Source organism: Clinocottus analis, unplaced genomic scaffold (assembly GCF_023055335.1).
Source record: "Clinocottus analis isolate CAN_PGR_092001 unplaced genomic scaffold, fCliAna1.0.p SCAF_14, whole genome shotgun sequence".
In the NCBI taxonomy this organism is placed as follows: Eukaryota; Metazoa; Chordata; class Actinopteri; order Perciformes; family Cottidae; genus Clinocottus; species Clinocottus analis.
In genome coordinates, this window is record NW_027175865.1 from 3761181 (window position 1) to 3787862 (window position 26682).

The 26682-nt window shown below is 47.0% G+C and overlaps 1 protein-coding gene across 2 annotated transcripts in view; it reads left to right on the forward strand.

Moving 5' to 3' along the window:
• LOC137784397 (ephrin type-A receptor 7) overlaps positions 1 to 26682 on the forward strand; it is a 133532-nt gene that overhangs the window by 64340 nt on the left and 42510 nt on the right. For both annotated transcript variants that reach the window (XM_068575002.1, XM_068575001.1), the window contains exons 4-5: positions 18070 to 18225; positions 23166 to 23495. In XM_068575002.1, the coding sequence (XP_068431103.1) occupies positions 18070 to 18225; positions 23166 to 23495 (486 nt within the window). The remainder of the gene's footprint in view (positions 1 to 18069; positions 18226 to 23165; positions 23496 to 26682) is intronic.

A 26682-nucleotide genomic window follows, 5' to 3' on the forward strand; every position in this document is an offset into this window, starting at 1 on the left:
TCTTTCGGCCCCTTAAAATGATCTGTGCTCAGGGCCCGGTGCCGTTGTGGCCGTAACGCTGCAATTGATTCCCTCATTACGACGGTAACTGCTCACTGCACTCTGTATACAAACCCCCGAAGGCTCAACGGGGATCATTATTATTTTCCAAACGCGTGTAAAACTTCCCTTGCAATTCCATCAAAAGTGTGTAGGACTCGTGACGCCGACACCGCGCGTGCTTATTTCATCTAATTCATAGAAATGGACGGGCGGCCATCTAGCAAAAGGGAAATTACATTGAGTAGCTGTGAATTACCCCCCCCTCCCCTCTACCCCACCACCTCTCCGCTCCCCCCTCCCTCTCTACCCAAAGTTGCCAAGAAGAAGGCCAGGAGCCCATTTGGAGAAAGCCTGCAGATTATTAAGTAGTAGAAGGAAATGTGGTGGGTGTTACTGCCCCTGGGTTCCTGGAAGACTCTGTGTGTGTGTGTGTGTGTGTGTGTGTGTGTGTGTGTGTTCTCATTTTTTGACTTGGATGGCGGCCGCTCCTCGCAGAGGCGGAGTGATCCCACTCACTCGCTGCATCTTTTCCTCGGGGCACGGAGATGGCGAGATGTATTAATGGAGAGATGGAGTGGTGGGAGGAAAGACAGCGAGCGGGCGGGAGCAAACATGCCGGAATGAGAGGAGGGATGGATGGACAGAGGTGACGGGGTGGCGTGAAGGAGCGAGATGGATGGATGAGAGTGGGCGGAGGAGGTCAGCTTGGAGAGCCATGCAGATCAACAGCGGGCAAGAGGAGGGGGTTCAGAGGAGGGTGGAGGGGGAGGTGGAGGCTCGGATCCAGATGGGAAGGTATTTTGGCAACTCCCCCTCCCACCCTCCAACTGGCCCGTCGCAGAAAACTGGCAGTAATGACCCACCCGGCCCCGCCAGAAAGCAATCATGCGGCAGTTTCATCTCTGTAATAAAATCGCTCTCACTCACTGTCTCTCCAGTGTCTGCAGTCGCTTCTTCTTCTTCTTCTTCTTCTTCTTCCCAGACCTCTCTCAATCACTTTCAAATAGTTCTCTCTCTCTTCGCTCTTCGTGCTGCTCCTCTTTTGTTCTCTTGATTCAAGCCATACATGAGCCCTATCAGTAAAAAGTCAAGAAAAGAAGAAACAAAAGTACAAAATAATGACTTTGTGAGCCAGATGAGCCGAACGAAAGATATATATTTTTTGAAATCACACCCTCTCCTCTCTCTCCCTGCTCCGAGTATTTGTTGCCTCTGCATAAGTTGTCGTGTACCCGAGTTGACCGTGTGAGCGAGGACAACTGGCTGATGTGCCAAAGGCGGGATTGTAACAAGGACACGGCACAGCAGAGGGCAGGGAGTGTGTGTGTGTGTCTGTGTCTGTCTGTCTGTCTGTGTGTGTGTGTGTGTGTGTGTGTGTGTGTGTGTGAGTGTGAGTGTGAGTGTGAGAGAGAAAGAGAGAGAGAGAGAGAGAGAGAGAGAGAGAGAGAGAGTTTTTGAGTGTGGGAAGTAGGGAAAGAGAAAAAAGTGGTATAGATAGAATAAGTTAGCGACAAAGGTATGGAAAAGGTGTGTGTGTGTGCGGGCCAAAACAGTGACGTTACGGGTTTCTAAATGAGCTCAGTCAATCAGACATCTGTTTTGCAAAACCAGGACCGCAGGACCTTTTTTTTTCCCAGATATTTGTTCTAAGAAAGAACCAGACAATATTGAGAAAAAAGAAAGAATTCGTGGCTTTAGAAGTGCAGCTTACGGATGACTCGAGTGCGTAATTGTTGGGGAGAGAAACGAGTGGACGGACCCTGACGTCCCTGAATCCCACAAAGACCAATTATCCCCCACGTCTTTGTCTGCTGACAGACTTACTTGTTTCGTCTTGGAACGAGTCAGAAAAGAGCAGATATCGAAGAACGGAGTCGGCACCGACGACGCGCCGGGTTAAGATAGTATCAAAAAGACAAATATGTTGATATTCTAAATGTTTTTATTATTGTCAACAAGTCTTATGAAAGCAAAGACCGACAAAGGATCGCTCCTACTAACGAGTGTTTGCTTTCCATCCAGATCCTGACATTTCTTCCACCTCTGTGCCGCAGGCCTCCGCTGTTCCTCCTCAAAATACATCACGGCCCAATCGTCGATACTAAAACTCTAACTCTTAATGTATCAACGGGTATTAAGGTCCGAATAACTCAAAGTGTTTTCCCTTGGCCTTTTCATTAGAACGACAATATAGAAACAAAAAAAACTCAACATTGTGTTTAGAATCACGTTTTTTATTTTTTATTTTTCCGTGTACCGAACGCAGAAATATCCCAAAGTAGATCCCCGGGAAGCCCGGTGTCGGGTCGATGCCGCGTACGGTTTTGGTTGTATTGGAGAACAAGGACTTGAACTGTGTAGTAATCACTGTAGCCTTTTCTTACAGCGGCGCCCCCACACTGAGGCTTAGTTAGAAATACACTTGGAGAGCGAGAGAAACAAAGAGAAAAATATATTGAACCACTCTGCTCTCACACACATACACACACACACACACACACACACACACACACGCCTACTCACGGTCCACTTCGGCTCGCCTCCCAGCAATAGTGTGTGGAGGGTGCGAGCCAACAGGAAGGCGGAGACGGGGAGGGGGTGAAGAGAGAGCACAACAAATGCAAAAGGGAGAGCTTGTTGCTACAGCGCTTCAGGGGGAGGACAAATCGATACACTCCCACACACACACACACACAAACACACACACACACACGCACACTCACACACACTCCCACGCAGCAGTGAAATAGTGCTGCTAGTTTGTCTCTTGCCTCCTCCCTCGCTGACCTCTGTCGTCTTTAAACGCCGTCTGGTAGAGTTTATTCTTGTTTTTGCAAAATTAAAACAATGATTTGCTTTCAAAACTTTTAAAGTGCTTTCAAACTATTAAAAGCTTCGTTTTCTTTCTTCTCCTGAAGGACTCACTTTCTATTTTCTTCCACTGCAAATCGACACTTTCAATGTTGCACATGCGTGCGCTCTGGGAAACACATTTTTGTTTCCAATAGGACGGGACTTTTTTTCCAGTCATTTGCAACATTCCAGGGTCAAAACAACGATTAATTACAAAACAACAGGCGTGCTGGTATGCACAAATCTGCATGTCTAAGTGTTGTACAGTTTTAGCTCTCGTCGTGGCCAACGGCTGTTGCTAAGTAACTTGACTGTATGCCAGCATTTATTTCGATAATGCCCCCCCCCCCCTCTCCCACACACACACACACTGCCAGCAACAAGGCGGCCAGAGAAGAACAGAGCCTCTCCAAGTCTGCGGTTGACGACGATGGAACAAAAAAAACAAGCCCACCCCAGAGGCCTCCTTCCAAAACGTGCCCAACAATGTAGCCCGACTGGTATTCTGCCATTTCTTCTCTTCAGTGGCTTCATAATTGAATGCGTCCACAGAGCCTTCATCAATTTGTCAAGTTGGGAAATGCGCATGACTTTCCAGTCACTTGCCTTCAGTCATTTGTTCACGAGTCAATACCTTAAACGAGTCGATGCCAGTGATTATTTAAGTTACCCGGGCATAAACGCTGCTGTTCTCGTTAGCGGCTTCGACCTCGCCGATCGCACAGGTACGCAATAGCTAGGCTGAAATATGATTTCATCTGGCCGAGCGCAGCTCATGCTGGAAGCGCCGGATTCTGATGTGTTTTGAGTTGAAGGTCTACTCCCTGGCATCGCACGTTTGTTAACAAAACCATTCTGAGCCGTCCTGTAAAGCATTTTCATAGTCAAATCTGTATGGATCTGTATTTTTTCCTTTCTGTTTTTGAGCTTTACCTTTCTAGGAAAGTAGAAAACAATCAAATGCTCGCCTGAGATACGCGTGACTGTTACTGAACTGGTGGTTTGGAATAACTGACATGCGCTGTCCAAGGTGCTGAAACTCATATTGCCTTTCGTGGTCGTACATAAAACTTTCGGCCCTAATTACATTTTCCCCCCCATTGGCAGACGTTCAGCCCCCCCCCCCCCCCCCCCCCCCCCCGTGGCACCCTGATGCAATGATCTTGACTCTCAGGAGCGCGGCCTTTCCGCCACTGCTGCGATCCCACTGCGAGATTGGAAATAAAATGGAGCTCATGAGATCGACTCCTTGAACAGTTGACTATGCGGGGGTCACCTCGAGCAGCTCATCCCTTTGTGAAGCGGAGTCGGTCGAGGAACACTCGACCTGCTAAGCGGTGGCGGCGGCGGCGGCGCGGATGTGTTATGCCCGGAACGAGTGTGAAACCGGCCCGTTTTGACTCGTCTGATCCTGAGCGGTGCCGACGTGGCTGCCTGGTCAGCGGCCGCTCACATGAGCCGCTGTGCCGTCCGTGCCTCCGAGCGACCGCCCCGTCGGCAGGCTCGTCCGACGACAAGTCTCGCGTTTTGAAGGCCGAAGTCTCTGAAATGCATCGACCGGGGCGTCGAGGATTTGTGGCACTTGATTAGAAGACGCTAATGAGTCGGGTAGTGTTCATCACGGATCGCCCCGGAGCTTTTTTTGCACTGGCGCAATGACAGAAGCGATGAGCCCTGAAAGCTGCACTTCTTCTGCGGGCCAAAAGCAGACGGATGTTCCTCACCGCCGCGTCCCAACTATGCAGCCTCAGCACTTTCCTTTTTTTTGTTTTTGATTGTTCGCCCACCAAATTACTTTTTGAGTACAGCCCGACTGCGCAGAAAGTCTCCAGCCACCTGTTTCGTCTACTTCGACTCGGCTCTCGGCCGCTGGCTGCCGCCGGCACGAAGCGAGGCGAGCGTCTGCCGCACCTTCAGCGCCATCCTCCTTCTCCGTTTAAACAGTTGTTGTTTTTTTTGGGCAGCGAGGGCCTCGTTTGAAGCACAGACTGGAAGCAGCCGCTCTCCACAAATAGCTCGCTGCGGCGGATGCTCTCTGCCCGCACCAGAAGAACCCTCACAGACCTCGACTCACACACACACACACACACACACGGAGTTGAACACACACATGCGACGTCATGCTTCTTGAGTCCCTTTACTCGATGACTCACCGTCTGCTCTCAGTCTGTCTCCACATGCTGCGGCGTCTTGACCATATTTCCCGGCTAAGACCTCGGCGGAGGATTGGGAGCGCCGTGCGCGTACGGGCGCGCTCGCTCGTGTGCCAGCAGGGAGATTGCACTCGGAGAACAGCGAGGGAGAAAAAACCTTCAACAAACAGACATCACAGGTTTATGTTTTAGATGTCTGCTCTCCTCTGGGAACTTCTCTTTGAAGGAACGATTTGGGGGAGCGTTCTTGAAATATAAAGATTGGAACAAAAGCGAATGTGTGGGGGCGGAGGGAGGGGAGAAACATCTCTTCTCTTCTTATCCCTCCCTCCACCTCCTCCTCCTCCCCTCCATCTCTTAATTGCTTGACTTCTATCCCCTGACTCCACGTGACGCCATCTTGCGTGTCTTAATTAAACGGCTGCTTAGAAGGAGGGAGGCGTTGAGTGAATGAAGGGATGTGGAGGTGGGGGGATGGGTTTGAGGGAGGGGGGAGAGTGGGGGGATTAATGAAAGAAGAGTCCGTTAATTACACAACAAGGTCAAGGCCGCTTTACCTTCACAGCTTAATTGCGGCCCCTGATTGTGTTGCAAAGCCTCGTTTTTAATTTAAACAGCGAGCGGACTGAACTACGTTAATTGTGTGTGTGTGTGTGTGTGTGTGTGTGTGTGTGTGTGTGTGTGTGTGTATATATATACATAACAACAATTTTATTGTTCAAGTGTATGTTTTATTATTCAGGGCTTAAATACATTGTTTAAAGAATGTGTTAAAGGACAGATTGGGTGTGTCTGGTGTATAGGGGATTCTTTTTATTCGCATCAATAATAAAGACATTCAGCTGAAAATCGGAGGTTAGAGATACAATTAAGAGATTATTATAATGTTTTTAGTTTTTTTTTTACTTTCTCAGAGGCGTAATCAGCAGCTCATTTGCATTCCTTCACGCGGTCCGTGAGGGGAAGCGTTTCATGAGCCGTGATTGTCGCAGGAAGACCTTGTTGACTGCAAACTGCGGCGATCGCTGTGTTTTTGCAGCAAGCGACACGATCTGGGTTGTTTATGGGATGCTAGGAGACTGAAAATACTGGAAAAAAATCAATTTAGATTTAGCCATTTCGCACTGGAAATCAGTTAGAGCGGAAAAGCAAGCGCTCTCTCTCTCTCTTAATGTGTGTGTGTGTGTGTGTGTGTGTGTGTGTGTGTGTGTGTGTGTGTGTGTGTGTGTGTGTTGTGCCCGTCTTGATCCCTGTTATGAAGCTCGGCCATTGAAACCAGTGGGAGGGGTTGGAGATTCGGCCCACCTCATCCGTCTCCTTCATAGACCAACTGTTCCTCATCGCATGGGGTCCTACACACACACACACACACACACACACACACACACACACACACGCACACACACACACATATATCCACACACCTTCCAAAAACATTTTAACTGTCGTATGCTCTGACCCCCCGTCCCCCTCCTGTCCCCCCAACTCCAGTGAAGACACTTAATCAGCCTTATGGCCCAAGTGACCCCCCCTGCCGCTATCTCCATCCATCTCTTGCGGCCGTTGAGCGTTTTAATAACTTTGGATCAGGACGCAGGATCTCAAATGTCGCAGGGAATGAGCGATGAGCGGGGATGAAGTCTGCCCTGGATGGCCAGCTGAACACGGGACTTCTACACCATGAAATCATGGAAACCTGAACGGACATTTAACATCTAGAATGAATAACTCCTGACATGTGGAGAGTGCTGATCAGTTATTCTGGGTTTGAGTCAGGTTGGTTGCAAAAAAAGATTCCCTCTTGCTATTTTGGACAAGCCTCCACAAACACATTATCAAGATTGCAATATCTTCTTATGCGTCCTTCCCTTAAACCCTTGACATTCTTTTTAATATCTATATTGAACATGATGCCTCAGGAGAGCAGAACCGGCGTTCTTTACTGCTCCATTTCTTTAAAAAGCATTTTAAAATTGATGCTACTTGACATTTATAGAGTAAATCCTGTGATTTGAGAACCCCTCCCCCACAAAAAAAAGGTTGACTTTCAGTTTCCCCACGGTGACTTTGACCTCTGTGATTTGACCTCCATGGCTTTGGTTAACACTGGAGGTCAGGGGTCAAATGAGCTTCGTGCAGGTAAATCGAGTGAGTCATTCGTTTCGTGTGCCCGTGCGTGCGTGCGTGACAGAACCCAGCAGAGCGAAGAAAAAAGGCGGAAAGAGAAATCAGGGGAATGCTTCACTTTGTCAAGCAAACTCAAAATGAGTGACGGTAAAAATAAACACCTATGACACCTCTGATGTAACACAACACAATGCAATAGCGCCGCATTAAATGCTGCCACGAGCTGTTTGTCTTGACTGGTGCGTTTTGAACAGCCGGCAAACCTCCGCTTCTGCCGAGCGAAGCCGATGTGGAAGTGTCTTAAAACACTGCGTTGTGTCCGCTGACCAGGAGGGGGCGAGTCCTCTGGTTGTATAGAAGTCTACAGACATTGTAAACATGAGTTTATGGTCTCAATCTCTAGTTTCAAGTCTTCTTCAATACGGCATAATGTTTATTTGGTGAATGATGGTCCATTTAGAGTCAAATAGACCATAAAGAGGAGTATGCTACTGCGATTGGCCACTTTTAATGCTCTCGGCCGATTGGATGTCTGTGACCTGCGGTCATCACGAGCATTCTGATGCTGCAAACCGCGTCTAACAATGTTGTGGAAGTCAAACAAAACAAATTTAGGTTCAGACAACAACGCTACTTGGTTACGGGTTTGCAAAAGATCGTGGTGTAAGGTTAAAAACGAGTCGGCTTGTTACGCAACCTAGCTTGGCATCAGTGAGGTATGGAAGTAACGCACCAAAAGTACGGTGAGAGAAGTCCACGCCTACTTCTGGTTGGTCACTTCCTCCTTTGCTCCCGTCGCCATTAGTGCGGCGCCTTCTCAATCACATTCAACGAGGCTGTTAACCCTTTGAAGCGAGTGTTTCTAGCACGTTATTTACATATCTGGAAAGTACACGAATGATAGAAACGCAAAACCAGTAGAACATGACGTGCATCTCCTTTGTCAAGAAAGATAAATGTGTGAGGTTGCAATTATTGCTTCAGGCTGCTGTGTTGCAGTGTGGAATTACAAGCAGATGTCTGTCAAGGAGACTGATGCTTGCTACTAGAGTTTGCACCTCTTATCCCCTCGCTAACCGTGCGTTAGCATGCAGGCGCGCGCGTCTTCCACTCACAACAATCGGCACTGGTATGCCGTGAAAGATGCACGGCGCCGTCGCATAGGCCACCGTACACATCATTACTCCCCATAAGCGCACAAAGATGTACATCTCTCCTTCTCTAAGTGACTCTAATAGCCGTGTCTCACGGAGCTGAGGAGCGATCCCATTACCCTTGACCTCCACTCATTTAACAATCGGACGAGACACCAGATTGAATGAACTTCTCCCTCTCGGTTCTCCTCCTCTGCGCCGCACTTAAGGACACGCAGCAGGGCTCATCCGTCTGCACTCTCGGGAGTGAAATTCATCAGGCCGTTTTGTCTAAATCTGGGTCACGGTCGTTATGAAAATGAGCTGATTTCGGCTGAGGCGAATGAAAATGGAACGTCATTAGCAGTCAGCGAATCATTCAAGTTCACATCCCAGATTTGAATAGCTGATTTTCTTCTTCTTCTTTTTTTTTCTGTTGAAAGAATCAAATGAAATCGGCGTGTCACAACAGACTGCAGGCTGGAGATTATGCTCGGTAATTTCCATAACCAGGCCACAGCCAACACACACACACACACACACACACACATAAATAAGGGTTCTGCTGGAACACACAAACAGTCTCCTTCTCTCCATATCCTCACTAATGCGTCCACCAGTGAATGTGATTAGCTTCCAGTTGTATATATTATTAGATATTTAGGGAATGTAAAATGCCGGCCTACGTGTCACAGTGAATTACGATCTGACTCGACTGCAACAAGCCCATTTTTTTTATTTTATTTTTTCCCCCGTCTCCAGGGTTTCTAGTTTTTGATATATATTTTTTCTCCTCTCCCCATAAAAACACACAAATTGACAGCATTTTCATTCAATTCTCCGCCACTCTGGGTGTACTCGCAGCACAGACATGCCGCCGACATTTCATAACGTGAAAGAAATTGCGCGTAGTGAAGAATGACATTACATATTGCCGCTGCAAATAGGGAGAGATGTAAGTGTCTAAAGGGCTGCCGCGTGTACAGTACAACCTTCAGCAGCATTACAAATCAATGCTACTTCTCTTACCTAAGCTTATCTTCGCTCTCAGTTTGAGGGAGGAATTGTGTTTTTGGTGAAGTATGACAGGCGGTGAAAGACGATGGGCACGCATGCACACACACGCACACACACACACACATGCACACACACAACATAGCAGTTCAAAAAGAGCAGAACATTGAATCTCATTTTGCGAGCGCTCGACCTAAAATTGCCTGACATTCACATGCAAGCACGTTTGCTGACTTGCGGCTGATGTGGTTAAAATGTAAATGGCCGGGACGCTCGCTGCTTTTGCTCACACACACAGACACACACACACGCATGCACACAAATATGTTACCTTCACGTAAACATGAACACTGAATCTCTCTTCTGCCGCCAGCTGCTTTTTCTGATTTTTTTTTTTGATGATGATGATAATGGGTAGCCGTGGGGCGTGAGGGCCCGGGGCCATTGCGCCCCACCTCCCGAGGCTTGACCGGCCCACGTTTAATTGCGTTATTTTAATAGCATTTTACTGTGTTTCTCCCAAATCTCTTTTTTTCTCTCCACTTGGTTCCTCATCCTTCAGCCAGACGACCTTTTGTCTTGTCGGTCTTCTGGATTTGATGTCGGATTCTTAGACACCAGCGCTGCTTTGCGCCCCGCGGGGTGTTCGTGCCTGCGTGGGCGCATTAGTGTTTTGAGACGTGATGTCTTGAGTGTGCGCCCCCCCCCCCCCCCCAAATGTGTCATGTTTTCTTGCGTGCAGGTGCCATGTCACCAGGACAAGCACGGACATATATGTGTCGCCTGTCTGGTTGAGCTGAATGGAAGCCATCAATCACACACACATACACACATACAGGAGAAACTAAATTGCGGGGACCACTGGACAAGGGAGCTGACTCAGGCCTGGAAAAGTCCTTGAAAAAAAAGAAGAAAAAAAAAGATATTGGAAAAGTCATGTAAATGTGTTATATTCATGTGTTCATGACGTTTATTTACGCTGAGTTTAAAATTATTAATATGTTTTAAAAGAAAGACAGCAGGCATACATACAGGCATCTATATAAATGTTTATTCTTTTGATCAAACTATTGTTACTCATGTATTTGTGTATGTAAGGTTTACTGTATGCTTTGGAATTCTCACTAGTTTAAATACTACATTTTATCACTTTTTCATGTAAACACCAAGATTTCAACAAATGTTTGGTCATGGACATTTGGTTTAAAGTCATGAAAATCCATTGATCAAAATGTGTATGAGTACAAACCCTGCATGAAGATGCCCGCCGCTGAGATTTCGGCCTCCTTGGGAGTTGAACGGACTATAATTATTTATTTATTTGAATATAAAAGATGTTCCAAGAGTCTGGTAAACCATTCATGGTAAAGTTCAGCCTCGTCTCAAGGTCAAGCCCCCGAACAACATGTGAGCCCGTTGAACGCTCACTCTGGATCAGAGCAACAGCGACACACTTGAAATGTGAAGGAGCTGTGTATGTGTGTGTGTGTGTATGTGGGTGTGTGTGTGTGTGCATTTCTGAGGAGAAAAATAGGCGGCGATAATGTCCTTAAGTTGTTGCCTCTGAGTCTTTTGTTCCACCTCTGATAAATGCTGTGAAGATGATAGCTGGAGCAAAAGGTAGGGATGAGGGATACTACATAGAAAGAGAGGGAGGGAGGGAGGGAGGGAGGGAGGAGGAGAGCAAACACAATGGAAGGGAGGACATGGGTGAGGCTGGGGCGCTGAGCGAAAAGCCCTTTGAGCAGATGAGATGGGAGCGAGGTAACCGGCAGAGTGACACAGGTGTTAGGGAGAATGACGAAGAAGAGAAGGGAAGACGACGCTCTGTCAACAGGCAGGGATTGACGTGTGTGTGTGTGTGTGTGTGTGTGTGTTGGCTTGTGTACGTCGCACTTTGCATAATCGGCGCCCTGTGTCAGTGAGCGAGTGTTGGTGATACACAGATATGCATATGCTCCTCAAATCCTGTGTACGCGTCAGAGGAAACACGTTTGTTTGTTTTAATGTTCATACAGGACATAAGAAATACTGAATTTGTGTTGTATTTATCTTGTGTCATACCACTAATGCAACGCAAGCCGCTTCCAGCAGATTGACAGTGAAATTCAAAAGAAAGACAATTAGTTTTTTATCGTATCCATAACATGAATCTTCCCAAACAAATATCAAACTCCAAAAAATCTAATATTATATAATGAAATCTAATATTAAAACGTGTTTTAGAATAGAAGGCTACCTTTTTACAAAACAATCATGTGAGTGTTATTAGACGGACGGCCATCTTGTACGGACCTTCATGGTCCCCAGAGGATGCATCCTGACTTTTCCTCTCGCGCCACCATGAGATTGACTATTGGATGGATTGCTCTGACATTTTAGGATAAATTGTGGTACCTGTAGTGCCGTCTTCGGGCCTAAATTCGAATTTGACTAATATTTCGGGAAAATGACCAAATAATCCTAAAAGCCAGGGATGTGTTGAGCTTTATTTCCGGTTATTCCCTTTGCCCTCAGTTGCTCGTCTGTTCTTGGTTTTGACGCATGCCTCCATCCTGCTGAGAGCGAGGGCCTTTTGTGTTTGATCCTCTCCTGGTTCAGGTGCACTGCTGTTTGTTCCTCATGTCTGGATGGTTGCCTGTCTGTTCCCGTCTGCTCCTTCTGTCTGATTTATTTATAAAAAAGTTAAAAAAAATAAAAACAACTACTCAGCTCTGGCACTTTGCTGTCGTGATGTAACACGGCAGCTCTTTGTTGTGTCCGTCCTGTGATGTAACCGCTCTGGTGTTTTTTTTTTTTTATTATTTATTTTTTTTGTAATGTACTGTGTGAAAAAAGCCAGCGATTTAATCTGTGGGTGTTTGCATTCGCACCATAATTGTGTGCTTTTGTGTGTGTTTGTGTGTGTGTGTGTGTGTGTGTGTGTGTGTGTAGCTGTCGCTGTGGATCCGTTCGGCGGTGGCAGAATCAGCTTGGTCTCCGTTGTTAAGCTCGCACACAGCAGCGCTGACATTAACACCCCCGGTAGCATTGTTTGCTAGTTATCCTCCAGACGTCAGTCCGCGGTAACCAGGCCAGAACGGAGAATACAAAAAAATGATGAAGCGGAGCGTTGAACCAAGTGGCGTGCCCCCCCCCCCCGCCTCTCATACCCCCCGCCACCACCACCACCACCACCTCCCACCCACGACTCCACTGTGAGGCGGCTGCCAGTCACTGTGTAGACTTGAAGGAAGTCTTTTACTCTGAGCTGATAACAGGGATTTATGCTGTAATTCGGGGCTCGGTCATATCTTCAAAGCAGCGAGACGCGCCGACAGGTTACGACACCGCATGTAGCGCGGCAGAAAATTGCTGTCTTCAAAAAGCAGTCGCTTTTTCTTCTTCTTCTTTTTCTTTATCATCAGTCACTTAATGCCAGACTATAGCACTATAAACCCCCGAGAAGGATGTGAGGTGGTACTTAACCACATCCAAACTGTGATGACTTGGAAGCGTTTGTTTGTTGTTGAAGTACACTGGTTTGTGTGAAGCCTTGGAGGCGTCGATGAGAGGAAGAAGAAAAAAAGAGTCATGCTCTCAATTTAATGATGCACGCTTTTGAATCAGGACCGACATTCATTGTCTCCAGAGAATGAAGCCTACGGACTCTGATGACCCATGCTCCTTTCGTCTATAGTGACACTGTGCGGTTGACGTGTTGGGTTTTAGCCACTAAAATGCTTTGCCATCCTTGTAGGTTTCATTTTGGTTAAATAACACTCCTTTAAAGGTGCGACGTCAAAGATACAGACATTTTAGTCTAAAACAGTATTCAGACTGTCCAGTCTGTCCCGTCATGTGTTGCCACTATAGAGGCAATAGCATAGCGCCCACCCTCGGGTGAACACGGTAAGCTCTATTGATGCCGTTAGCGCTGTTAGGACCGTTAGCTGTTAGCACCGTTAGCCGTCGCCACGTTGAGAGCCGCCGAGAGGCTTCTGATCTCGTATTTAGCGCCTTTTTAATATCAATGTATACGTCCAACGTGGTCCAAATGTAATCCTCTTCAGCCAAAGTCTCATTATTTAGTGCTGGGTCTGGATCCAACCAGTTCAATCTAATATTCAGCCGGTCCATTGCAGTCGGACTCATCTGTGAACCGTAATCTCATCATTTCACGGTCTTAAAATTTGACCCAACCTGATGCACTTAAACACCAAACCAATCAGGCATTCCTCTCCATCCCGCCTACTGACCTGGAGACGTTTTGCATATGTTGTAGAGTGTGTGCGCGTGCATATGTGTGTGTAAGAGTGTGTGCACGTGTATGAAAGAGACCTTCAAAACAGTTTGACGGTAATGAGAATTCATTTTGTGGATGTTGAAGCAGCCTACCAGCTGAAAGAATTACCATCGGAATCAGCATCAGCCACACAGAGGGCACTGATCTGAATTAAAGCTCTCTGAATTATTGATTTGCACCCACTGGGATCACATCCCGTCTCCATTGTGTCTCTCCTTCGTGCTATCGCCTCTTTTTCTCTCCTTTTCTTTCGCTTCCCTGCAAAAATGAAGTAAAAAAGTGTCGAGAAAAACTGAAGCCAGAAACCAATGAAGGACTACGTCATCTGTATATTTTGGTATTTGCAAAAAGCTTTGCATGCATATTTGTGTTTAATCTTCAGTGAATGTGTGTGCATAACAAAGTGTGTGTGTGTGTGTGTGTGTGTGTGTGTGTGTGTGTGTGTGTACGCGAGTGCACAAATGTAAAGCAAACCTCTTTTAGTGTTATTAATATTAATTAATGTGTGCTGTCAGGGAGGCGAAGAAACAATTCATTGCTCACATTTATTGTATTAAGTGCTCCGTGATTTATTAATGGGCATGTTTAAGGTTAGAGGAAAGAGAAGGAAGGGAAAGTAAGGGAAGGGCAAACCATAAATTGATTGCTCTGCAAAGACAAAAGTCTATTAAAGTAATTTGTGAGCTCATTGAAATGCGAATTCTTTGGCCTTTTTTAAATTATATTTTGTCGTTTTTATTCATCCGCTGGTGGAACTGTTGGCGTATCTCAAAGTGTCATTTTGTATCACAAGCTTTTTTACGTACATTTATCTGATTAGATTCCGTGCTTCTCGTTTTCATCCCGCCACCCTGTCCGGCTCCTGGCGAGTGCACATGCCAGACAATGTAGCCCGTATATATCCCCACTATAGATGACCTTAGTCTCGCTCGCCGCCACCGCTGCTTCCTGCTCCGTCTCATCTGTATGCCGCGCAGGTCTTAACTGCTTATCTGTTTTCTGTCAAGGGAGCAACCCCCCTCTCCACCCTTCCCTGTTTGATGTCCATTCTTTGTACATAAAGTAGCCTACAGTCTCTCATGTACCATCTGTCTGTCTGTCTGTCTGTCTGTCTGTCTGTCTGTCTGTCTGTCTGTCTGTCTGTCTGTCTGTCTCCCAAGTATCTCTCACTCCAGTTGGTCTCCTGCCTCGTCCTCCACCCGTATAGTCCACAGCACATGGGCTGTCTCTGCATATCTACATTATTACACCTTGAAGAAGTGTGTGTGTGTGTGTGTGTGTGTGTGTGTGTGTGTGTGTGTGTGTGTGTGTGTGTGTGCATGCTGCCATGTTCCATTTAATCGAGGCTCCCTGTTGGCACATGGGACAAATTGATCAGTTGGTTTGCCAGCTGTCCTGGCAGATCTCTCCTTCTGTCTCTGTTTCTCTAACCACTCTCCCTTTCTCTCCCCGGCGCTCCCGCTTCCAGTTTCACTCGTGTACGTACCTCGGCAAATGAAATCACAAAGACGGGATGAACGAACGATTGGAGTGGACTCCCTTAAACGTGTCTTCCTCTTCTTCTTGTTCCCTCTGTTGGATGCATTTGGGAGATTCTCCCGTTGGCTCGGTGGCCGCCGTCCCATTTTGACTGACGCGACCCCTTCCTGGCGCGGGGCCGTTGCCTGCGAGTGATCCCGTTGCGTTGGAGAGTTATGGGCGAGCGAGCGGAGCCAGCATCCTTTTTTTTTGTTTTGTTATCGGACCCGCGCATATTGTCTTGATGCGCCCCTATCATTAGGCACACATTTCCAAGGTGGGCTGGCTAAACGCGTATCCGCGCTGAATTGAGGAGATAAGTCAGAGCCGAGGCCGGTTAAAGCCCGCTTTTAAACCCGATAGGTAGGGAACGTAAAAAAAAAAATAAACCCATTTCTGTCCTCATAGATCTATGCATAATTCTGCCTTGATTCGGGCGCTATTCACGCTTGATGTCCTTGGCGTGGTGAGGGAAGGATAGTGGCAGCACGGTCAGGAACAAAGCCAGTCTACTCCATTGCTGCTTCACAGTGTGTGTGTGTGTGTGTGTGTTTCTGTTATGTCCCCATGCTTGGCTGTGCTGTGAGCTGAAAGCGAGAGGCTTTTCTCTGTGTAATGACAGACATTAGAAAGTCGATTACAAGGTTCTTACAGCCTGGGATACGCAGGCACACACACACACACACACACACACACACAAAAAGACACACATACGTGTACACAGGGTACAAAAAAAAACCATACTCGCACACACACTGTGAGCCAGGAGAGGCTGACAAGGCCTGATAATCGATGTGTGATGGCAGGACTTTTGTGTGCACGCGTGTGTGTTCTGTAAAGGAGATGGATAACACAGGGGCCCCTTCCTTATTGTCCTTGTGTCTCGACGAACGTTCGTCAACCAACAGCAGCTTTGTGTGCGTCTTTGCACCCCGGTGCGTATACCTCAGCGGGCACGTCGCACGCACAAAGGCAGGGCGGGGGGGTCGGGGGGGGGGGCTTTTTGTCTTCTCCCTTGTGTAGCTCTCTCGAAAGGCTGCTGAACACCACTTGGTTGCAAGATGGCTGACTCACGTTGCTAACATTAGCTAATGATTTCATGCAAGCTTGCTGATATTAGCCAGCCGGAATGGACAACTTTGATTCAGTCTCCTTTGACTGCCCTAAGGGGTACAATGTGTAGGACTTGGCAACATTTAGTGACGTGGTTGAGCACCCCTTCCGCTCAGGGCTCCCTTTCCGCGAGACTGCGGTAGCGCGCTCGAAGACCGTCATTACCATCAATAACAGAAGTCAGGCGGCGGCCGGTTTGTTACCCAGCAGCGCTCATTACCGCTATTTCACAAGGGCTCTTTCTCAAGCCAGTGTTTGGTTTGTCCCTTCTGGGCTACTGTAGAAACACGGCAGTGCACCAAGGCAGACTGCTCTCTGTGTAGTTCTATGAAGGGCTCATTCTAAGCTAATGAAAACACGGTTGCTCCAAACTGGCCCTTTTGAATTATTTGTCTTCTCTTTGTCTTTTGTGTCCAGCAGTGAGCTCTTTGAGGTGTCCTCACAGAGGGAACAGATGGATTTCTGTGCTGTAGAAGTCTACAACTCTGAGGCATCTATTAAGTTCTTGTGTCGCGCCACTTCATCGTGCGACGTTTAACAATGTGATCGTCTTTTGGTGAATAACGTGGATTCTTCACTGCCTCGGCTCAGATAACACGCCAACTGTACGCCCGCTGTCCTATAGCCTCTCATGAGACGGTAACAAAGTGGCCAATCGAACGCCTGCATATCTGCACGGAGAGGGAAGCCCGTATGGAGGCGGTGTGTATTCAACAAGAGAGGGAGAGAGACCTAAAATTGTGGGTTTAAAAAAACAAAAAGAGATGCAGATGACAGAGAGACGAGGAAGAGAGAGAAGGAGAATGCAAAAGCAGAACCACAAAGAGTGGGAAAGGGATGAGAGAGAGAGACTTAATGTGGCCGCGCTGTTTAGAAGACAGTCTCAGAAGAGAGGAGACCAGAGCATCGGCTGCCTGGTTTCACACCCATTATCACCTGCGACGACGGAAAATGCACGTGGAAAATAAAACTGCGTAGAGGGACGGTGTAAGATAACATGTGTGTGTGTTTGTGTGTTTATGTAAGCGTGTCACACAAGCATTAGTGTGCCTTCTTGTGTGCTTCACATGCAAGGTCATGAGTGCTTATCCCCCACACACACACACACACACACTCACCATTCGTAGCCTTTCTCTAACGCCAGCGACCTAATCCACATGCCGTTCGAGGGCGATGCGTTTCAAAACTGGCAAAATAAAGTTGGATACGTGGAGAGAGGACAATACAAATGTTGGCGTGCCGGCTTATTTGCCTCGGCTTGTTTTTCCGCATCGCCTCGCCGGTTCAATCCCGCCGCAGGCCGCCGCACACGTAATGCGATATGGGTTCAGCCAAAGTATCCACTTCTTTTCATCCCCTAATCATACGGGGTTTTTTTTTCTCGTCCGTACTTCCCTCTGGACTTTTTTCTTCTTCTCCCCATTCATTCTTAATTTTCTCTCTCATGAATTGAAAGGGAATTTTCTTTTTCTCCTTTGGCTTTAAAAAGCTGCCAATGGTTGGTGTTGTGCTGGAGCTTCTGTGCCAAGAAATGGGGTGTTATGAATATATATTAAAGGGCTAAAGAATTTGTATTAGCTGTATTTATACTTGTCTTCCTATTTAGAACATGGAGTAGTGGTGCACTTCCGCCTCATGCGGCCAAAAATGTGTTCCAAAAAATGAATATTTCAAGTCATCAACACAGAAGAGAAACAACTTAGATCTCATGGCTTTCTTTAACATGATAATGTATGATTATTGCAAAGCTCCCCTGTGTATAAACCGTCTTAAAACATTTCCTTTTGGATCCATCTAATGTTCTATACATTTCTGTGTGTTCCTTTCCCAGCGTGTCCCCGTGGCTCCTACAAGATGTCCTCCAGGCAGCAGGAGTGTTTTCCCTGCCCGGCCAACAGCGTCTCCGAGGAGGAAGGATCTGTGGCGTGCGTGTGCGAGGAAGACCACTTCAGGACCCCTCTGGACACGCCCTCGGCCCCGTGCACAAGTAGGACGACTATATGTGTGTCATCCTCGCATGTATCTATCTCCATCTATGTCCTTTTTGCATTAAGCGAGCAATTTTGTGTTGGTGAGCCCCTCCCACCGGGTCCGCCTCTCGTTTGTCGGCCCTTTGCCGTTGGCCTCTTTCTCCTTAAAGACCACTTTTACCCGTCCTTCACCCCGAATCCATTCATCCACCCCCCCATGTAATTGTTTCCTCTCATCGCCTCTTCGTCTGACCTGCACCCAGCTACCCTGGTCCTCTGTCTCGCCATCCATCCTCATTCTCCCGTCTGTCCAGCCTCCTCATCATCACCCCATTTCCATGTCTCGTCTCGCTCGACCTTCACCTCTCCTTCACCAGGACGGGGAAAAAAATCCACCCCCAAAGAAAATGCGCCGGGTGTTTCCTTTAATCATCAGGAACAAGTCCAGAACCCAAAACTAAAGACAGGAGACGTGCGGCTCGATTGATGATGACGTTGTGAGTTGGTCAAAGAGTTTGTTTTTTCTACAGCTACAAGCTCAAAGGATTTGTTTCCTCTCATTTCCCCTTGATTGCATCAGTAAACATCCGCTGTCTCGTTTGAGCGAGAGTTAAAAAGTGGGGATTTATTTGGAGTAATCAGTCTTAGATGTTGCACATTCTTAAGGATGTCGGATAAATCCAGTTCTTGCTTGACACATTTTGATCAGTTGATCTTCCATAGGGGGAACATTCTCATAAACGCAGACACTATTTTATGTTTTAAGGTGGACTGCCCCTCCCCCTCCTGACCTGTGCTTCCCTCTAATAGTATGCACACATTGTGTGTCCATCCACTGCAGCTATTTTTTCTGCCTCTTCGCCTTTATCCCTTTTAGCACCCACCCACCCACCCATCCTTCAACCCCTCCTGCCATCCCTCCTACTATTAGGTCCACATTACGTAATTGTCCAAAAAAAGGCCCAACATTCACCCCCTCCACCTCCTCCACCTCTTCAGCCTGACATTAGAGACCCATTTTCTGGCACACATCCATTATCCACCCCTCCGCAGGACCACCCCGTCCTTTTTGCCTAACCCCCCTTTCCACTCTTCTTTCTTGACCCTTGACCACGCATTTCACCTCTCTCTCTGTCTCCGTCTGCCTTCCTCACTCGGCCGCTCATCACTCTCCTCCCACCGACTGCAAGTTCATTTGTATAGCACATTTCAGCAACAAGGCGGTTCAAAGCGCTTCACATAAAAGCAGATTTAAAAACAGTTAAGAAAACATTAAAACAGTCAAGAAAAATAAAAATGAAAGGCAGATTTAAAAACAATTTAGAAAACATTAAAACAGTTAAGAAAAATACAAATAAAATTAATAAAAGTTGCAGTGCAGTTTAAGAAATAAAAAAGTAGTAGTGAGATGCAGCATTGAGTCTAGTTCAATTAAAGGAAACCTCAAACAGAAGTCTTGAAACTGGATTTAAAGGAGCTGAGGGTCTCAGCAGACCTGCAGCTTTCAGGGACCTTGTTCCATAAATATGGAGCAAAAAAGCTGAACGCTGCCTCTCCATGTTTAGTTCTGACTCTTGGAACAGGAAGTAGACCAGAACCAGAGGACCTGAGGGCTCGGGATGGTTCATAAGGTAGCAGCAGATCACAAACACACTTAGGCCCCGAACCATTCAGCGCCTTATAAACCAGCAGCAGGATTTTGAAGTCAATTCTTTCTTTGACAGGAAGCCAGTGCAAAGACCTCAGAACTGGAGTGATGTGATCCACTTTCCTGGTCTTAGTGAGGACTCCAGCGGCAGCGTTCTGCATCAGCTGCAGCTTTCTGATTGACTTTTTAAGCGACAAAACTCCACAATCTCATCCCCCGCCCGTCCCTCACCTCTTTACCTTTACTCAGCCCCCCCCTCGCCCTTTCTCACACACGCAGAATGCCGAGTCCTCCAATAAAGATGCACCACTCGGCCGATAAGACAAAGAGCACGCGGGGTATGGCCCGATTGATTCCTGCATGGAGCGCGGCCTATTGATACGGCTTAGTAATGAGATGGAGGAATAATGGGCTCTGTGTCCCGTGAGCACTCAGGGCAGTAAAACCGTGAGGTCACAAGGTCGGTGCATGCGCCAGTGTGCACATTCACGCCCACAGGTGTGTACATATTTCTGCGCGTGTGTGGTCCCACTGTTTTTTATGGTAATTGCAATGGAGGAAGGTGTAATTACAATATTGATCGGCGAGCTCTCTGATCCCGCTGCGATAACATTTATCGCAGCCTAATGACCACATTAATTACACTATTGATTCACTAATTATGATCATCCCCAGATTTGGCTAATCCACTGTCTGGTAAATGCAGAGAAAAAGAGGCAGGGAGACGGAGCTTGATGAGTTTAAGGGAAAAAAGGGAGAGTTTTTCAGACAAATGAGGATTGATATACGCACTTTATTATCTTGGCAATTGAAGAATAATGCTGCAGTAATTTAATTCTTTTCCCTTTTTGCTGTTAATGCTTCTGTGTTTACCGCAGCTGGAAGCCTCTGCTGTCTCTTTAAAACAATAAACTCTTAATGGTTTTAAGAACTTGAAACAGGTGAAAGAACACGCCGCTCGTAATATTCCCCGACTTGAGTAATTACCTTTTGTTAATGACGACTATTTACAAACCTTCCATTACGGCTCTTTCCATATCTCGTCGAACTTTGGAAGCGGTGAAAGGAAGCGGCTCACTGGGGACACCCAAATATGTCTTTGTTTTCACTTTTGGCAGAGTGGAACCACCGCTGACAGGACCGCAGTGGTAATGATTGTAGCATAATAACTAAGGAAAAAAATATATTTATATATATATATATATTCCAAGTAATGCATAATGTTTGTCAATGCGCGTGTCTGCAAATGGATTTTTTAAAAACAGTGGGAGCCGATGACTTCCAGGAGGAAGGATAAAGTTGCAGCTTTAACTTTTGACTTTGAGAAATGCATAAATGCCGACTGAACGGCGCCCGCGGAAAACAACTCGGGAGCAAGTTTGGATTTGCGTCATGATTTTTTTTTTTGGTACACAGAATTGACAATCTCTAAATTTGGCTACTAGAGTTAGCCAGCTAACCATACACACACACACATTAATATATATATATATATATATATATATATATATATATATATATATATATATATATATATATATATATATATATATATATATATATATATTAGTCTTGTCCGGCTCAGAGAGAGACTCTGACATTATTCTAAACATGGAGGGCAAGTTGTGATTTGATTCAGTGTGTTGGAGCAGCAGCGGCGAGGGAGTCAAGGAGTCATTCAGATGGACACTCGGAAGACGGAGCCAGATGGAGAGCGACGGAGGGCAGATATGAGAGAGAGAGAGAGAGAGAGAGAGAGAAAAGGCCCAGCTGTGTCGACATTTAATCAGCGTGTACGTGTGCTCACACGCTGAATGCTCTCCGGGCTTATGCAACGCGCTCCACGTGTGTCTGGGACGCATCTGCCGGCGCGCGTCGCGTTCCACAGCTCGCACGCTTTCACTTATTCATTACGCGGCACGTGCGCACACATACAAGGAGGGAGGGGTGGGGGAGGCACGTAGAACATTTCATGGCCTTTTTTTTTTTTTAAATGGTCCGTGGCTTCACGCAGCCTGTAATGTGCAGAGGACCTGCAGGAGGAGGCAGAGGTCAGTCAGGACACTGACTAAGTGATGAAATACAGTCCTCCAGTCTGACATTTTACAGCCCTTTTGAGTACAAGAGTGTGTATTCAAATATCAGCTGCTCTCACATGTGGTGTGTGATTTTTTTTTAAAGCACTTGAGCTGTTAAATGACACACAAAGCACCGTCTACGACATCGTATTCATATAATAGTGACACACACACACGCATACTCGGGCTCTCGTGATGCATCCGGCATATCACGACACCTCATATGAAATCAGGTTCGATGTTCTTGGAGAGCTGAAAGGCTTTTCCAAAGTCACTCACCTTTGTTCAAGTGGAGGATTCTGTTTCACGCAGCACTGTTGACGTCAGTACGTGACGGACAAATTTGTTCTGCCAGCTGCCTGTTCAGACGTAAGCTACTCTAAGTCATGGAAACACACGCAGCCGCTGCTTTTAGTCCCCTTATTCCCATGTGTGTTTTTCCTGCATCATCAATAATCCCTCCTTCAGCCCAATCCAATAGATGTTGGTTTCACTCCAAACATACTGCAGCGATACACATTCACAATCACCCTGCTCCCATTTGGGTCAAATCTTATTTTTTTCATCAAAGCAATTGTTTCCCATCATCAAATCCTGGATGAGACGGGATTATCGTAGCATGATGTGCAAACTGAGCCTGTGCAATCGCGCCCGATGGACTGTGTAACCCGCACGGTTTCAATAGACTACTCGAACATCGTGTTGCTGAAGCGCGACGTCGCTCCTCTGATGCCCTGTTACCTGATTTCCACTGCACGGCTCAGCTTAGCTAAACTGCCTTTTTTTAATTATTTTTTTTATAAAAAGGCTATTTTTTGGCAGGTCGTCCCGTGTTGCACGAGTAATGATTCTTTCTGACCGTTCAGTCGTGTTTTATCGCCACCTTTATAGTATCGACGCAGCTGACTTCCAGGTATTATCCACAACGTTTTGCCAAAGGAAACCCCAAAAAGAGCCAGGTTGAGTAAAACCGTGCCATACCATGCTGCGGAAATACTGCATGTGTTGCACTTAAATGGTGGTAATGATTTAAATGATCCTGGGAAGTTTTATACAAGCTCCTTGTCCAGAAAATGCATAGCTTTACATTTACGGAAGTTAAAACAGCGTTTTTGGAGTGAAGAATGCTGCTGCTGTGATCGCACTAGTTCAACAGGCGGAGACGTGAGGATGCGTTTGATGACGTAGTGATGTGTACAACACCCGTTTCCATCTTTGTTTGTCTCTCCAGGGCCCCCTTCGCCGCCCAGAGACCTGGTCTACACCCTGAAGCAGTCCACTCTGATCCTGGAGTGGGCGGCGCCGTCCGACGCGGGAGGCAGGATGGATCTGACCTACAGCGTGGGCTGCCGGAGGTGCGTCGGCCGGCAGTGCGAGCCGTGCGGGCCGAGCGTGGGCTTTGTGCCCCAGCAGCTCGGCCTGACGGAGAGGACGGTGACCGTGGTCAATCTCCTCCCCAACACCAACTACACGTTCACCGTCGAGGCCTTGAACGGCGTGTCGGAGCTGCTGCCCAGCAAGAGGTTCTACACCCAGGTCAACGTGTCCACGAGCCTGCCGGGTGAGTCCCAGAATGCCCTGTAATAGCTGCATGTGAGAGGAAAGGGCCTCTTCTTCTTCTTCTTCTTCTTCTTCTTCTTCTTCTTCTTCTTCTTCTTCTTCTTCTTCTTCTTCCATTTTACAGTACAATACAGGTCTGCACAGTCAGGAAGCAAACAACAGCTGAGCGAGAATGAGGTCACGCTGCATTTCCGAACTGTAGCAAATGTACTCAAATGGCACATACCAGCACGCTCCGACGGCTCAGCTGAAAATGAATTTTAAATCAGCTTGCACCGCGTGCGTTTCTCAATTTGAATATGTTGTTGTAGGCCACGGTTTTTCGGGAAGTCCACGAGGATCTGAATTCTCTTTTGCAGAGGGTTCAGTGCAATATTTGTGCTGTTTTTGCTGTAGTGCTGATGTTCAAAAGCCGGCTTTGGGGGAAGAATCGTATCTTCACAAGTGGGTCTGATTCTTACAGGATGTAATCTTTTGGGATCTGTTACAAGGCAGCCTGAAAAAGAAAGGGAAAATCATCCTCACACAATAAATGTATGACCTTCGCTTTATGACTTTTAAGGTTTTGTTTCATAAAAGCCCTTTCTTCTTCTTCTTCTTCTTCTTCTTCTTCTTCTTCTTCTTCTTCTTCTTCCTTTTTTACAACATCAGTGGTTGTGAACTCGGCCAGGACTGGCTGTCGACATGTGCAGACTTGCAGAAGGTGCCGCGCACGCTTTTGTCCATAAATAGATTTGTGCAGCCTCTCGGACACGCGATGACCTTTTGGATTCGCTCGTAATCCGTGTAGATTCTCAACGTGCGTACGTCCACGTTCACACATACAAGGAGGCATCCACTGATGCAGTTGTGCAGACTCCTCCCCCCCGCCCCTCTCCACACACACACTGTGACCGCCACTGCAGACGGCGCAAAATGTCTCGCCAGGTTCGAGGTGATCTAATTTTCATCAGCAGAAGTCTTCAGCAGGCATTAGCCGGGGGCTTGAAAAGCACTTTGCCAAGTAGCCCTGTCAACCGGCCCTGCAACAGCACTATTGGGAGGAGCTCAAGTGTGAAAAGACCAAACACACACACTGAGAAGTATACAAGAACACATTGTGGGCTCAAGCGTTGACAAACACTCTCTAACACAAACACTTACCTATCAGGGTTTTCTCAAAACCTTGTTTACCGCTTATTTGCTAAACTAAATATTCATCGAAACAGCGTGATAGCATAATGAGGCATGTGTGGGGGACAAGGAAAAGGCTGAAAGGTGCCGCACATCGAAGCAGGTGACGGAGAAACAATGAGAAAGTGAGAATATGTCTGTGTGAAAATTAGCTGGGAAGGAACGAGCCGCATAATGGCTGGAGAACGGTTGTGAGTCATATGCGAGCGCTAAGGTGGCAGCAGCACTCAGCGGGGGTCCCGGGGTAGTTTCAGTTGAGCTATAACACTTTGTTTATGGTGAACTCTCACTTTATGACCGCAAGGAAGTGAGAGGTTTGCATAACAAAAGGAGAATTTGAGTTTTTCCCATGTCGAAAGCTGCACGTTCGCGTGTGCTGGCTACACACGGCAGCTTCAAGGAGATTTAGAACGAATGTGTGCGTTTCCCAGTGGCCCAGATTCTCTTGTTGGCCCAACTGTAAATGTTACGTAAGACTAACATCTGGACATCAGGACCCCATAGAGTGAGCGAGAGCCTTTGAGACAGCTTTATGTGCAAAGCTGGACCCGACCAGTGTGGTGCCCTATAGGCCAGGTTTGAGCTGGTAGGCAAAGTGTGCGAAAATAACCCGACATCTTTGATGCATACTGAGTGCTGGTACCGACCACAGTACACGACGACGTGAACGACGGCCTTCCCAGTAAACAACCTGGTATTCAATTCAATTGAATTATTTTGTATAGCCCGAAATCTCCCCTCTCAGACAAGTGTGATTTTCCTCAGAAGGGCTTCACAATCTGCTCAACAATACCGCTTCCAGTGTTTAAAAACGTAAAGCTGCATAAGGCGATATATTTGACGAGACTAGAGATACAATAGAGACTAAAACACAAAAAGCTGTCCACCTGTGAACTCAGATCCAGCGTAAACGTTAGCGCACCATATCTTGAGGGCGGGTGTATGATAGCTAACACGGCTAAAGAGCTCCAACGCACCGTCTCCAGCTCCCTGAGGGGATTTAGTCCACCAGAAACCCTCCGAGCTCCAAGGTTGGGGACACTATGCGAGGAAAAAAAGGACGGACCTGCTGTGATCATTTTTCCTTTCCCCACAGTTCCTTCAACCTTTCTCCCCTCTTCTCTGTCCGTCTGTCCCGTCAGCAGTTGCCACGCCGTTGATTTGTGGTTATTATGGGGTGTTAGGGTGCGAGTAGACCCGCTGACCGTGTCATCCGGAGGGATTGGACAAGGGGTTAGGAGAGTGTGTTTGCAGGGGTTTCAGAAGACTTTCTGTGTCAGGGAGGATTTAGACTTGACATTTGGTGTGGGGTGCTTAATGCTGTGTGTGCGTGTGTGTGTGTGTGTGTGTGTGTGTGTGTGTGTGTGTGTGAGTGTGTGAGAGAGACAGAGCTTTCATAAGGAGACGGTATTTGCTTTAGAATTTCATTTCGCTCATCTTGTCTTACCTCTCCTGACTTCACCGGCCGCGTGTCACCTTTTATTAGAGGGCCCATGTGGTTTTCCGCACAATGCCGGCTCAGATCAACGGCCAACCAACGGAAAGGTCACCTAAGCCCTCTCGGCCCCGCTCTCCTCAACGGACGCCTCTCGCCCTCGGGTCAAGTGAGGTCTAACCGATCCGTCAAACCGCCGCAGACTCGGGACTGCAACACTGTAGAGGTGGCGGAAAAAATCGATACAGCAAAGTATCGCGATATTTTGCGTGGCGATATTGTATCGATACACGGAAGCCAAGTATCTATCTATTTGTTTAATCAATTCAATTGGTCCTAGAATAATGAAATCAATTGTTTTTTCGTTGACAAATTTGCCTTTGGGGACTATTTGCGGTTGAAAAAAAATGTAATAAATCGTATTATATCGTAATACTCAATGTATCACGATCATATCGTATCGGGACTAAAGTATCGTGATGATATTGTACTGTGGGACCTCTGGTGACAACGCCGATGCCGTAACTGAATCGCACTGACGATGTTGCGCCGTCTCTTTTTTAAAAAAAAATGAAGTTAA